Raw genomic sequence first — 12,391 nt, forward strand, 5'->3', positions numbered from 1 at the left:
CAGATGGAATTCCCAGACCTCAGAGGTTTGAGCAGGTCTGCCCAGCTTGCTTGTTGAGTAGATACACCAAGGCTGATCATTCTGCAATATACAATTCTCAAAACAAATTTTAGTATCAAGATAGTTTTATTTTTTTAAAAGAGGGCTGACATTTTATTAAGAATGTTGGTTCTACCCGCTTTTCTATTTTTTCCCCTCTTTTATTGGATATAATATTTACATTTCAAATTTTATCCCCTTACCATATTTCCCCCACCACCCAGGAACCCCTTATCCCATCCCCCCTCCTCCTGCCTCTATGAAGGTGTTTACCCACCTACCCCCAGCCCCCCTCCCCACCCTCACATTCCCCCCCCCCCAGTGCTCAGCCTTCAGGGTACCAATGATCTTGTCTCCCACCTATGCCCAACAAGGCCATCCTCCCCTACATATACAGCTGGAGTCATGTGTCTCTCCATATGTGCTCCTAGGCTGGTGGTTTAGACCCTGGGGAGCTCTGGCTGGCTGGTATTGTTGCTCTCCTCACGGGGCCACCAGCCCTTAAGGTTCCTTCAATTTACTCTCTAACTCCTCCATTGGGAACCTTTGATCAGATTAATGGATAGCTGTGGGTATCTGTCTCTGGGTATGTCCGACTCTGGGGGACCTCTAAGGAGACAGCCTTATCAGGCTGCTGTCAGCTTTCCCATCCTGACATCCCTATCAGCGTCTATTTTTGGTGACTGCCCATGGAATGAATACCCAGATGGAATGGTCTCCCTACAACCCCCCCTTCAGATTCTGTCCCACACTTTGTCTCCATATTTGCTTCCTTGGGTATTTAGTTACTCCTTCTAAGAATGACCTAGGCATCCTCACTTGTTCTTTCTTCTTCATGAGCTTCATGTTGTCTGGTAGTTGAATCTTTGTTGTTTCAGATTTTTGGGCTAATCTCTGCTTATCAGTGAGTAAATACCATGTGTGTTCTTTTGTGATTGGGTTACCTCACTCAGGATGATATTTTCTAGTTCCATCCATTTACCTAAGAATTTCCCAAATTCATTATTTTTAATAGCTGAGTAATATTCCATTGTGTAAATGTACCACATTTTTTTGTATCCATTCCTCTGTTGAAGGACATCTGGGTTCTTTCCAGCTTCTGGCTATTATAAATAAGGCTGCTATGAACATAGTGGAGCATATGTCTTTGTTATTTGTTGGGGCATTTTCTGGGTATATGCCCAGGAGTGGTATAGCTGGGTCCTCAGGTAGTGCTATATCCAATTTTCTGAGGCACTGCCAGACTGACTTCCAAAGTGGTTGTACCAGCTTGCAACCCCACCAACAATGGAGGAGTGTTCCTCTTTCTTCACATCCTCGCCAGCATCTACTATCACCTGAGTTTTTGATCTTAGCCATTCTGACTGGTGTGAGGTGGTATCTCAGTGTTGTTTTGATTTGCCTGGTGCTGGGTTTAGCTTCTTGTTATCAATCCTCATTACATGTAAATAAATTACTTTCCTCCACTGGGATACTTTATCAGATCCAGGAGATGGGGCAGAAGAGCTCAAATTGAGTCTCTTAAGACTAACTGGTTGAAGACACTGGTTTTGATTGTAAATGCAGTGTTTTTGTTGTTATTTGAGAGAAGGCCTCACTAAAGTAGCCTTGGCTAGAACTCACTCCTTAGACCAGTCTGGCCCCCAACCCATTGAAATCTCCATGCTTCTTCCTGCAGAGTAAAGGAACTAATGGCATGTACCACTACACCCAGCCTGTAAGACAGTTTCAAATCCATCTGATTAACTTCCATTCTTTTTTCTTTATTGACATAAATTTTTATTTGTATTCAGGTTATACCTAAACCTATATGTGTGTTTAGTAATTGAAAATACATTCCATTTCTTGCATGTATGGATAAAGAACTATGAATCTAATTTTTAGAGTATTTCACATTATTTCTCTTAAGAAACTTTGTACCCATCTCCCTAATGAAAGTAACAAAATTAAAAAATCCAATTTACATTTATATAGGCTTTACCATAGTGTGATGTGCCTGAAAACTGAGAACAAAGCTTATTAAACCCTCACCCCTCTCCCTCTCTGTTCTACCTTCCAACCAAAACCTGCCTTCTGATTGGTTGCTTGTGTCCCAAACTGATGTTACCTGGGATTATTTTCATTATCTCCATTGATGGAGCTCTCTTTCTGAAAGCCAAAAAACTGACACTAGCCTGAGAGTCCAGAGCCCATTCAGAGAATCATTCCCCACCACTGAGTCTTGTTTATTTGGTCATCTATTAGTAAATTGAGTGAGGTGGTGTGTATGTACTTTTTAAAAATATTTATTTTATGTATGAGCACACTGTCCTTGTCTTTAGATACACCAAAAGAGGGAATTGGATGCCATTAAAGATGGTTGTGAGCCACCATGTGGTTGCTGGGAATATAACTCAGGATCTCTGTAAGAGCAGCCAGTACTTTTGTTATTGTTGTTGTTGTTTTGTTTGTTTTTTGTTTTTTTGTTTTGTTTTGTTTTTGTTGTTTTCTGTTTTTTGTTTTTCGAGACAGGGTTTCTCTGTGTAGTCCTGGCACTCACTCTGTAAACCAGGCTGGCCTCGAACTCAGAAATCTGCCTGCTTCTGCCTCCTAAGTGCTGGGATTAAAGGCGAGCGCCACCACTGCCCAGTGCTCTTAACCACTGAGCCATCTCTCTAGCCTCATTTTTTTTTTTGATACAAGGTCTTGATCTGTAGAATAATTTGAAACTGCAACTCTCAGCAATCCTCCTGTCTCAGAAAAGGGACTGTAGTCAGCCTGACAATGGCAAACATGGCTCTGTCAGTTCTTCCCTTGTTCCTTATCCCTATTCCTTGCTGAAAACCATCAGATTACATTTCTAAAGGTAGCCCCCAAGGTCCATTCCTTTTGGAAACTTCCTCTTCTTGAGGCTCACTACCAAAGCCCAGCTCTCAAGTCTAGCAGTCAAAAGCTCCCTTTAGCTTACATAATTATGAAGCTCAGTTAAAACTAAATACCCCTTTCTCACTGGGGTTTACCCTTTTACCTTTATATCATGCCTTTTGCCTATAGGCTAGGTATTCTGTCTCTTCTCTATCCAGAGGCAGTCCTTTACTTCTGCCCTGCCCTCAAGGACAAATACTACTTTACTCTCTTCCTTGTTCCCTTCCCCTTCTCCCTTGTCTTCTATCTCCTGTCTTTGTCCCATATACTTTGACCTTTGTTCCTCTGAGGCCAACAGATCTCTTTTGTGCTGAGAACTTGGTCTTAGGTTATCTTGGACCGACTCTGAGGATCCCTACATAAATGTTCATTCCTGACTGCAGGCAGAAATATCTTCCATTCTTCATGGGTGTCCCTCCAGAAAACTCATAGTTTTAAATAGCCTTGGTTATTCATGGAACATCATGAAGAGCATTTTGGTACATTTTATTTTTAAAGAACATTGCCTGGCAAGGAGGTGTGCATATTTAATCTCAGCAGTCCAGAGCCTCTAGAGAAGAACAGAAGACCCATAAAAAGCCAGTGAGTCAGAGCCCCAAGGCATTAGGTCCACAGACCATGGCAAGGCTGAATGTCAAAGAGATGAACTGAAGTGAGTAAGGAGATTGTGGTATGTTCCATAGTGAACATCCTCTTCTCCACAGTCTGCTGTGAGTCACCTATCATAAAGAACCTGCACTTCACATGAAGGTTGTGAGTGCTCTGTGAGGACTTTCCAGATAGATGATAATGTCTCCTATCTACAGATGGACAGATTTAGGGCTCTGGTTGAATGGTGTTAGAACATCTTTCTCTGCCTAAGGAGTAAAGCGATTCTTAGCCAACATATAAACTGTTCTGGAAGTATGAAGAACTAGATAGCTTAAGGTCACATCATGTCCTCCTCATTATGATAGCAGATTTGAGTGTTTATAAGTTGCAAATATTGTTACCCAACAAGGGTTAAATACAAGGACACTGTTGGGAGCCAAATTTTAGCAGAAAGTGGCTAGATCATCTTTGCAGCCATCTGGAACCATATACCATGATAGAGACTTGTTTTTCAACAGCTTACAACAGCTGAGCACACTCTGACAAACATCTTGTTTATCCCACATAGCTTGTTTTGCTGTTTAGTGACTCCAGCTGCATGGTGCACGTGGTAAAATGTCTTCACCTGTGTTCTCCTGCTTGTGCTTATACTCAGGATTTCCATGTAGTATAATATAAAGGTGGTGGTCAGTAAGAGGTGTGAATATAGTCTATGGGAGACAGTAAATGAGAGTTGACCACACACCCTATCTTGTCTCCATTCTTCAAGGCTTTTGCCTCTCCATCCCCACTCTCTCTTGACCAGAGCACTTAGCCCCAAAGCATGGGGCAGTGTGGACAGCAACATAGTAGCCTAAAAACGTGGGGGCAGTGTGGTTCTCAACAGGACACAGTTCCTGAAATGTGCCTGCCTTAGCATTCACTTTGTTTTCATTTTCCTAACTCCAGAAGAAACCTGCCCACTCATCTCATTGTTCTCCATATCTAATTCACCTATTGTGATCTGAATGTACTACATACTAATTTGTTTCCTGAATATTGAACACTATGTGAAACCATGTACTCTGGGTCCCATTTATGAAACCTGTTCCTGGGATGCAGTAAACTGTACAAATCTGAGATTGACCTAATTATGGTGATGAGGAATGAAGAAACCAGACACAGGCACAGAAATGCTGAGAATGAATAGGCTGTGTGCTTGGACAGAGACATATTTGCAACCCAGAAAGTCAACACATTTATTGTATGCAATTGCCAGAAGGAGGCAATCTCCTCATGGAAGGGTGCCTCTATTGTAACACACTCAAACTACAGCAATCCTAGAGAAAAAAAGTTTGCTTGATACTTTCTACAGATGCAACATCCATGCACTAGCTCAGAGGAATGTCTTTCCACTGTGTCTCAGACCTTGAGGTGCTTGACATACCCATGTTCCTATCAGCAATGGACATTCACTTAGGATTTCATCCATCCCTAATACTCAGCTTTCATTTCTCTGTCCCACAATCAATCTGACAGTTGTTCTTTCTGGTATAAGCAATGTTGGGTCTCCAGATCATAAACATATGACCCACTACAGTTAGAACATTGGATTGTAGCAAATGTGACTCTCTTGGGCTGTCTTTTGGCCCTGATTATATCCAGAAGCTCAGAACAAAATTTTTCTAATCTGTGTGAAAGTATTACACCACTGTCATCATAGCACTCCAGAGGGGCAGGGTATACCTCATAGGTCAGCTGGCTCAGTTCGGCTGTGTGGTGTAGAAGTTGTTTCAGAAAAGGCAGAGAAAGTTCATTATTATAGAAATTGACCTTTGTGAGATGGGAACATTGGCTTAGGGCAGGCAAAATGGCACTGAAATGAGAATCCTCCATTAAACATAACTCCAATTCCAGGGATTGCAATGTATCTTTGACCTTCTCAAGGAGGAATCCAAGACTATCAGGGTCTAAATGATATAAATATGTAGCAGTCAGGTTCAGATATTTGAGCTCAGAAATATTCAGGCAGTAGTGCAGGTAATCAAAGTCCGAGTGTAATAAGAAACAACCAGTGATGGAAAGAGTCTTCAAGGGCTTCTTCAGGCACCTGGAGAGAGAACAAGTTATTGCTTTCTGGCAAATAGTGTTGAAGAGCATTGGAGGAATTGTAAGCATATGACACTTCTCCCCTACTCATTCCAACTATATATTAAGAGCAACTCCCAGGACATGGTCTTCTGTTGTCTGCTCACACAATTCATAGCATGCTAGTTTGAGGCCTGTGAGTATCAGCATGGGCATGATTCAGAGCATGACTGGAAACCACAGCAATGGCTGTATCAGGCCAACATGGTGCATGTAGGAAGGACTACCTACCCCAAACAAAACTCAACAACTTCCTAATGCTGTTTTGACAAGTTCTCAGACTACTGCTTATCCAAACACCATGATCATGTCTTTTTGAACCTCAGTGTTGCATATTTCTCATCTACCCAACCCATTCAATATGGACTCAATATCATTCATACATGAGCAATTAGAGGCATGCTTATGCCTGGTCATACATATCTTTGCATAGAGCACATCTGGTCAGATATTCTATGCCTCTAACAGTGCGATGTTGTTGGTAGCCAGATTATCAAGGACTCCCTAGATTGCCAATAAATAAATAAATAAAAATAAAATCAAATAAGATATGTTTTCTATGGTCTGTTGAACCATCACGATCCTTCCTTACCTGAGGCATTCTTTCAGTTGGTTTTCTAGAAAGATGACATCATTTACATAGAGATTCTGGAGACAGTGGAATTTGGAAAATGAAGAAATCAACCTGCTCATATTCTCCTCATCAAGCCCTTCAGAATCATCATCCATACTGCAGGCACCTCTGATGCTCTTTAGCATGAGTGTGAGAAGATTGTTCATCTGGCTCAGGTAGGGATTAAGAAAATCTATCTCTTCTGGGTACAAAAACCTCAAGTCAAGATCCAGTATACAGCCTGCATGTACAACTTTGAAGATTTCTCTGCATACAGCTTTGGGTAAGCCATGAATCCTTAATGTCCTACAGCATAGATGAATGGAATCTTTTCTCTGCTGGGCCCACTGCAACAAGTATGTGGCAGATTCATCCATTCCATCCTCACTGAGTTTGAGGTCTACTGTCACAGTCAATTCTTTATTCTCTCTACAGTCAGGACTGTTTTCCACCGGATGCTTCTGTGTCATGAACTCTGGTAAGCCTTCATGTTCATAGGATCCCTCATTTATCCTCCACAAAGCATGGTGTGTATTCCTTAAATTGAGTACTCTGAGTTCGCACCTACTGTGGGAGAAATGAGTATAACTCTCATAAGACAAGGTATGTTTTACAGCCTGATTGTCTTCCACACACTATAGCTGTTTCTTCAAAAACTTTGCTTTTTTCCTGTGCCTATCATCAAACCCAGATCACCATGCTCAGTTACTGAATAGCATTCTTTGCAAAAGAGATATCTTTAGCCCTGTCTTACTTCCCTTTATTCTAGGCCCCTTAATCCCATCATCATTTCACTTGTACTTTAGAGGCATGCACGGAAAGGCCCATTCCTCACTGGGTGTGCCTATCTTTTCTTTTTCTACATTAGCCATTATTTGCCCAGATAGCTGAGACTTCTCCTAAGATTCTTTACCCCTCTAAGCTCATGCCATCAGAAGCCTCTGATCCATGGTTGGCCAAATATTCCCTGTGCCTAGTTGCTCCTTCTTAGACCAGAGATCCTACCTTTACCCAAGCTGGTCTTGCCTACCTGGGATGAATCTTTTGTGCAATCAGTATATCTAGTCCCTCAAGCACAGCCTTCAAAGTCTCCAGGTTGGAGTTTTCTATCAGCGTTCCTTTAGAAAGGTATGGGAAGGGCCACACAGGTATCAAGGCTCTCAAGATCTTTGTATATCTACCAGTGAAGGCCTCCTCAAATATCACTGGGAACAGATCTCTGGGTAGTTCCTTGAGAGCAGAAATGTCCAAGGCCTCCTCCCTCAGTAGACTCTGACTTGCCAGCTTCAGGAGGTTGGGTGAAGAGTAGAAATTCATTGTGACTTTTTCTTTAGAGTCATCCTAGGAAAGCAGGGAAAAATATACCATGAATGACAAGAAACTTAGGAATCCCTTCTTCCCACACAGGTAAGTGTGAAGACTAGATCACTACTGATGAGAATAGAGAACTCAGCTTACCAATTTGAGCACCCTTTTCTCTCTCTCTCTTTTTTTAAAAAATTTATTTATTTATTTATTTATTTATTTATTTATTTATTTGAGACAGGGTCTTTATAGAACTACCGGTATTCTTGGCTGTCCTGCAATTTGCTTTAGAGACCACACTGGCCTGGAAGCACAGAGAATTGCCTGCCTGTGCCTCCCAAGTGTTGAGATTACATGTGTGTTTCATCACTTCTCAGCCTGGGCCACCACAGCAGGTCTAATCCAGAACTGCTTGGTCTGGCCTGTGCTGGCTTTAAAGCTACAATTGTCTCTAGTGGTGTGAAGCTTCTCCAAAGTGTCCTGGATCCTAAAGACCATATCCAATTGTAGCCACAGCTGTGGTGAAAATATCCCACTAGGAGGTTATCACCAGGAACCCTGAAGGCTCAGTAAGTTGTTTGATGATGAATAGACTGTGCTTAGCTCTCCAGGCCCTCAAAGAAAGCAAAGAAAAAACAGTTTCCAATCTTTCTACACTCTCTATTTATCCAGCTACAGTGCATGGAATAAGTCAATGCATCTTTGAAATTCTCAATATTAGCCTTCCTGCTGGCACTTTCTACTGGGACAGACTGCCAAGTTAGTCTACTCCCCCTGAAGACAACACAGCCTGAGGCACCCTAGGAGATATGGTGTACTCAGGGCATCTGATAAGGACTCTCCCTAAGTCCCATAGCTGCCCCTGGGAGCCCAGTGGACTTTTTACTCGACACCCCGCACCCCCAACCAAACCCCTGGCAGCTGAATTCTACTCTGCTTCTGGCTGGTGCTTTCTCCTGTGATAGATGGCTAGCTAACTTGCTTCCCTGAAGACCCCACAGCCTGAAGGCATCCCAGGAGACCCACTGCACACAGGGCATCTGAGCAACTGTTAACCAGCTTCTCTCTTCCCCTGAAGACACTACAGCTTGAAGGCATCACAGGAATTTCTCTGCACACAAGGCAACTGGGCAAGGAGCACCTCAGTCTGAAGACATCCCAGGGAGGTTCTGTGACATGCAAGGAGAACTGACCCAACAGACTGAAAGCTAAGGCAAGAGATCAGCAGCTTCTCTGACCCTCTGAAGACCCCACAGTCAGAAGACCCCACATGAGATCTGCCACATCCAGGGCCACAGCCCTACTATGAGACCTGAAGCAAGCCAGGGACAAAAGAACCAGGTTCCAGACAGAGTCACCCAGACCAGCAAACAGCAGGAATAACCAGATGGCAAGATGCAAGTGCAAGACCACAAGCAATGAAGGCCAATATATGTGGGCATCATCAGAACCCAGTTCTTTCAGCGCATAAAGCCCTGAATACATCAACACACCTGAAAATCAGGAAGCTGACCTCAAATCCTATCTCATGGAGATAAGAGAGTCCTTTCAGGAGACATAAAAAACTCACTGGAAGAAATACAGGAAAACACAGGTAAATAGATAGAAGTTTTAAAAGAGAAAACAAATGAATCCTTTAATGAAATACAAGAAAACACAATCAAACAGGTAAAGGAATTGAATAAAGCAATCTAAGACCTAAAACTGGAAGTGGAAACAATAAAGAAAACACAAATGGAGGCAACCCTGGAAATGGAAAACCTAGGAAAGAGGTCAGGAATTACAGATGTAATCATCACCAACAGAATATAAGAGATTGGATAGAGACTGTCAGGTGTAAAAGATACTGTTGAAATTGACAGAACTGTGAAAAAAATTCAAAACATAAAAAACTCCTAACCCAAAACATCCAGGAAATTCAGGACACAATGAAAAGACCAAATCTAAGAATAGTTGGAATAGAGAACAAAGATTCCCAACTCAAAGTACCTGAAAACATCTTCCAGAAAATCAGAGAAGAAAGCTTCCTCAACTTAAAGAAATGGCTATAAATGCACAAGAAACCTATAGAACATCAAATAAATGGGACCAGAAAGGAAAATCCTCTTGTCACATAATGACCAAAACACTAAATGCACAGAACAAAGAAAGAATATTAAAAGCTGTAAGGGAAAAAGGCCAAGTAATATATAAAGGCAGACCAATCAGAATTACACCATACTTCTCAACATGGACACTAAAAGGCAGAAGAGACTGGGCAGAGTTCATGCAGACTCCAAAGAGAACACAAATGCCAGCCTAGGCTACTATACCTAGCCAAACCCTCAGTCAATATAGATGGAGAAACCAAAATATTTTAGGGCAAAACCAAATTTCAACAGTATCTATTTACCAATCTAGAAGAATAGAGGATTCTAGAAGGAGAACTCTAACACAAGGAAAGTACCTACACCAAAGAAAAGACAAGATATTAATCATCTCACAACAAAGTCAAAAGGAGAGAACGACATGCACATAATGCCACTTACAAAAACAAACATAACAGAAACTAACAATCATCTGTCTTTAATCACTCTCAAAATTAATGGACTCAAGTCACCTATAAAGAGCCATAAACTATCAGACTGGATATGCAAACAGAATACAACATTTTGCTGCATACAAGAAACACACCTCAATAACAAAGACAGAACACTACCTCGGAGTAAAAGAATGGAAAAAAGTCTTCCCAGTAAATTGTCCCAAAAAACCAAGTTGAAGTTGCTATCCTAACATTTAATAAAATAGACTTTCAACCAAAAGTGATAAAGCAAGATGAAAAAGGACACTTCATGTTCAACAAAGGAAAAATCCACCAAGAAAAAGTCTCAATTCTGAACATCTATGCCCCAAATGCAAGAGCACCCACATTCACAATCCCACACAATAATAATGGGGGATCTTCAGCACCCCACTCTCACTAATGGACAGGACATTGAAACAGAAACTAAACAGAGACACAGTGAAACTAATAGAGAACCAAACATTTCATCCTAAAACAAAAGAATATACCTTCTTCTTAGCACCTCAAATTGGTCACAAAACAAGCTTCAAGAGATACAAGAAGATTGAAATAATCCCATGCATCCTATCAGATCACCATGGCCTAAGACTGGTTCAACAACAACAAAAACATCATCAGAAAGCCTACATACCCATGGAAACTGAATAGTTCTCTACTCAGTGATAACTTGGTCAGGGAAAAAATGAAGAAATTAAAGACTTCCTGGAATTCAATGAAAATGAGGACACAGCATACCCAACCTTATGGGACACAATGAAAGCAGTAATAAGAGGAAAATTCATGGCTCTAAGTAACCAGGTAAAGAAATTGGAGAGATCCTATACTAGCAATTTAATAGCACACCTGAGAGCTCTAAAACAAAAAAGCAAACTCATCTAAGAGCTGTAGATAGCAGGAAATAAGAAAACTCAGGGAGGAAATCAACCAAATAGAAACAAAGAAAAGTATACAAAAAATCAACAAAACCAAAAGCTGGTACTTTGAAAGAATCAACAAGATAGATAAACCCCTAGCCAGACTAACTAAAGGGCCAAGAAGCAGTATCCAAATGAACAAAATCAGAAATGAAAAGGGTGACATAACAACAGAAATGAAGGAAATTAAAAAAACAACATCAGATCCTACTACAAAAGCCTATACTCAACAAAACTGGAAAATCTAGATGAAATGGATGGTTTTCTAGACAGATACCACATACCAAAGTTAAATCAAGAGCAGGTAAACTATCTAAACAGGCTCCTATCTCCTAAGGAAGTAGAAGAGTTTATTTTAAAAATCCCAACTATAAAAAGCCAGGGCCAGATGACTTTAGCGGAGAATAATACCAGACCATCAAAGAAGACCTAATACCAATATTCCTCAAACTATTCCATAACATATAAACAGAAGGAACACTATCTATTTGATTCTATGAAGCCATAACTAGTCTGATACATAAACCACAAAAGGACTCAACAACAAAAAAAGAGAGCTTCTGACCAATATAACTTATGGATAAGTGCAAAAATACTCAATAAAATTCTTGCAAACTGAACCCAAGAACACATCAAAACAATCATTCATCATGATTAATTAGGCTTCATTTCAGGGATATAAGGTTGGTTCAATATATAAAAATCCATTAACATAATCCACTATTTAAACAAACTCAAAGAAAAAGTCACATGATCATCTCCTTAGATGCTGAAAAAAGCATTTGACAAAATAGAACACCTCTTCATGATAAAAGTACTGGAGAGATAAAAAAATTCAAGGCCCATACCTAAACATAATAAAAGCAATTTGCTGCAAACCAACAGCCATTATCAAAGTAAATACAGAGATACCTGAAGCTATCCCACTAAAATCTGGGACAAGAGATAGATGCCCACTCTCCCCATATCTATTCACTATAGTACTTGAAGTTTTAGCTAGAACAATAAGACAACTAAAAGAGGTCAAGTTGATACAAATTGGCAAAGAAGTAAAGGTATCACATTTGCAGATGATATGATAGTATACATAACCAATCCCAAAAATTCTACCAGAGAACCTCTACAGATAATAAGCAACTTCAGCCAATTGGTTGGATATAAAATTAACTCAAATAAATCAGTAGCCTTCCTTTATACAAATGATAAACAGGCAGAGAATGAAATTAGGGAAACAACTCCTTTCACAATAGTCACAACTAATATAAAATATCTTGGGGTAACTCTAACCAAACAAGTGAAAGACCTGTATGACAATAACTTCAAGTCTCTCAAGAA

General features: G+C 40.6%; 1 protein-coding gene across 1 annotated transcript; it reads right to left on the reverse strand.

Annotated features, from left to right (window-relative positions):
* Positions 1-4,787: 4,787 nt before the first annotated feature.
* Positions 4,788-7,609, reverse strand: LOC117709266 (oogenesin-1-like). The gene is made up of 3 exons (XM_076933487.1): positions 7,305-7,609; positions 6,254-6,841; positions 4,788-5,623 (listed from the first exon to the last, which is right to left on the reverse strand). Exons 1-3 carry the CDS (start codon positions 7,589-7,591, stop codon positions 5,041-5,043), a joined length of 1,458 nt encoding a protein of 485 aa, XP_076789602.1. The 5' UTR covers positions 7,592-7,609; the 3' UTR covers positions 4,788-5,040.
* Positions 7,610-12,391: the final 4,782 nt, after the last annotated feature.

Source organism: Arvicanthis niloticus, chromosome 5 (genome assembly GCF_011762505.2).
Source record: "Arvicanthis niloticus isolate mArvNil1 chromosome 5, mArvNil1.pat.X, whole genome shotgun sequence".
NCBI classification, from domain to species: domain Eukaryota; kingdom Metazoa; phylum Chordata; class Mammalia; order Rodentia; family Muridae; genus Arvicanthis; species Arvicanthis niloticus.

Bases quoted from the DNA above. Each gene is read 5' to 3' on its own strand.
- LOC117709266 (XM_076933487.1), bottom strand. From the start codon at position 7,591: ATGAATTTCTACTCTTCACCCAACCTCCTGAAGCTGGCAAGTCAGAGT. The intron at 6,842-7,304 runs GTAGGCAAGACC...TTTCTCCCACAG, and splicing joins GCACAAAAGATTCATCCCAG to TAGGTGCGAACTCAGAGTAC. The intron at 5,624-6,253 runs GTAAGGAAGGAT...TTCTCTCTCCAG, and splicing joins CAACTGAAAGAATGCCTCAG to GTGCCTGAAGAAGCCCTTGA.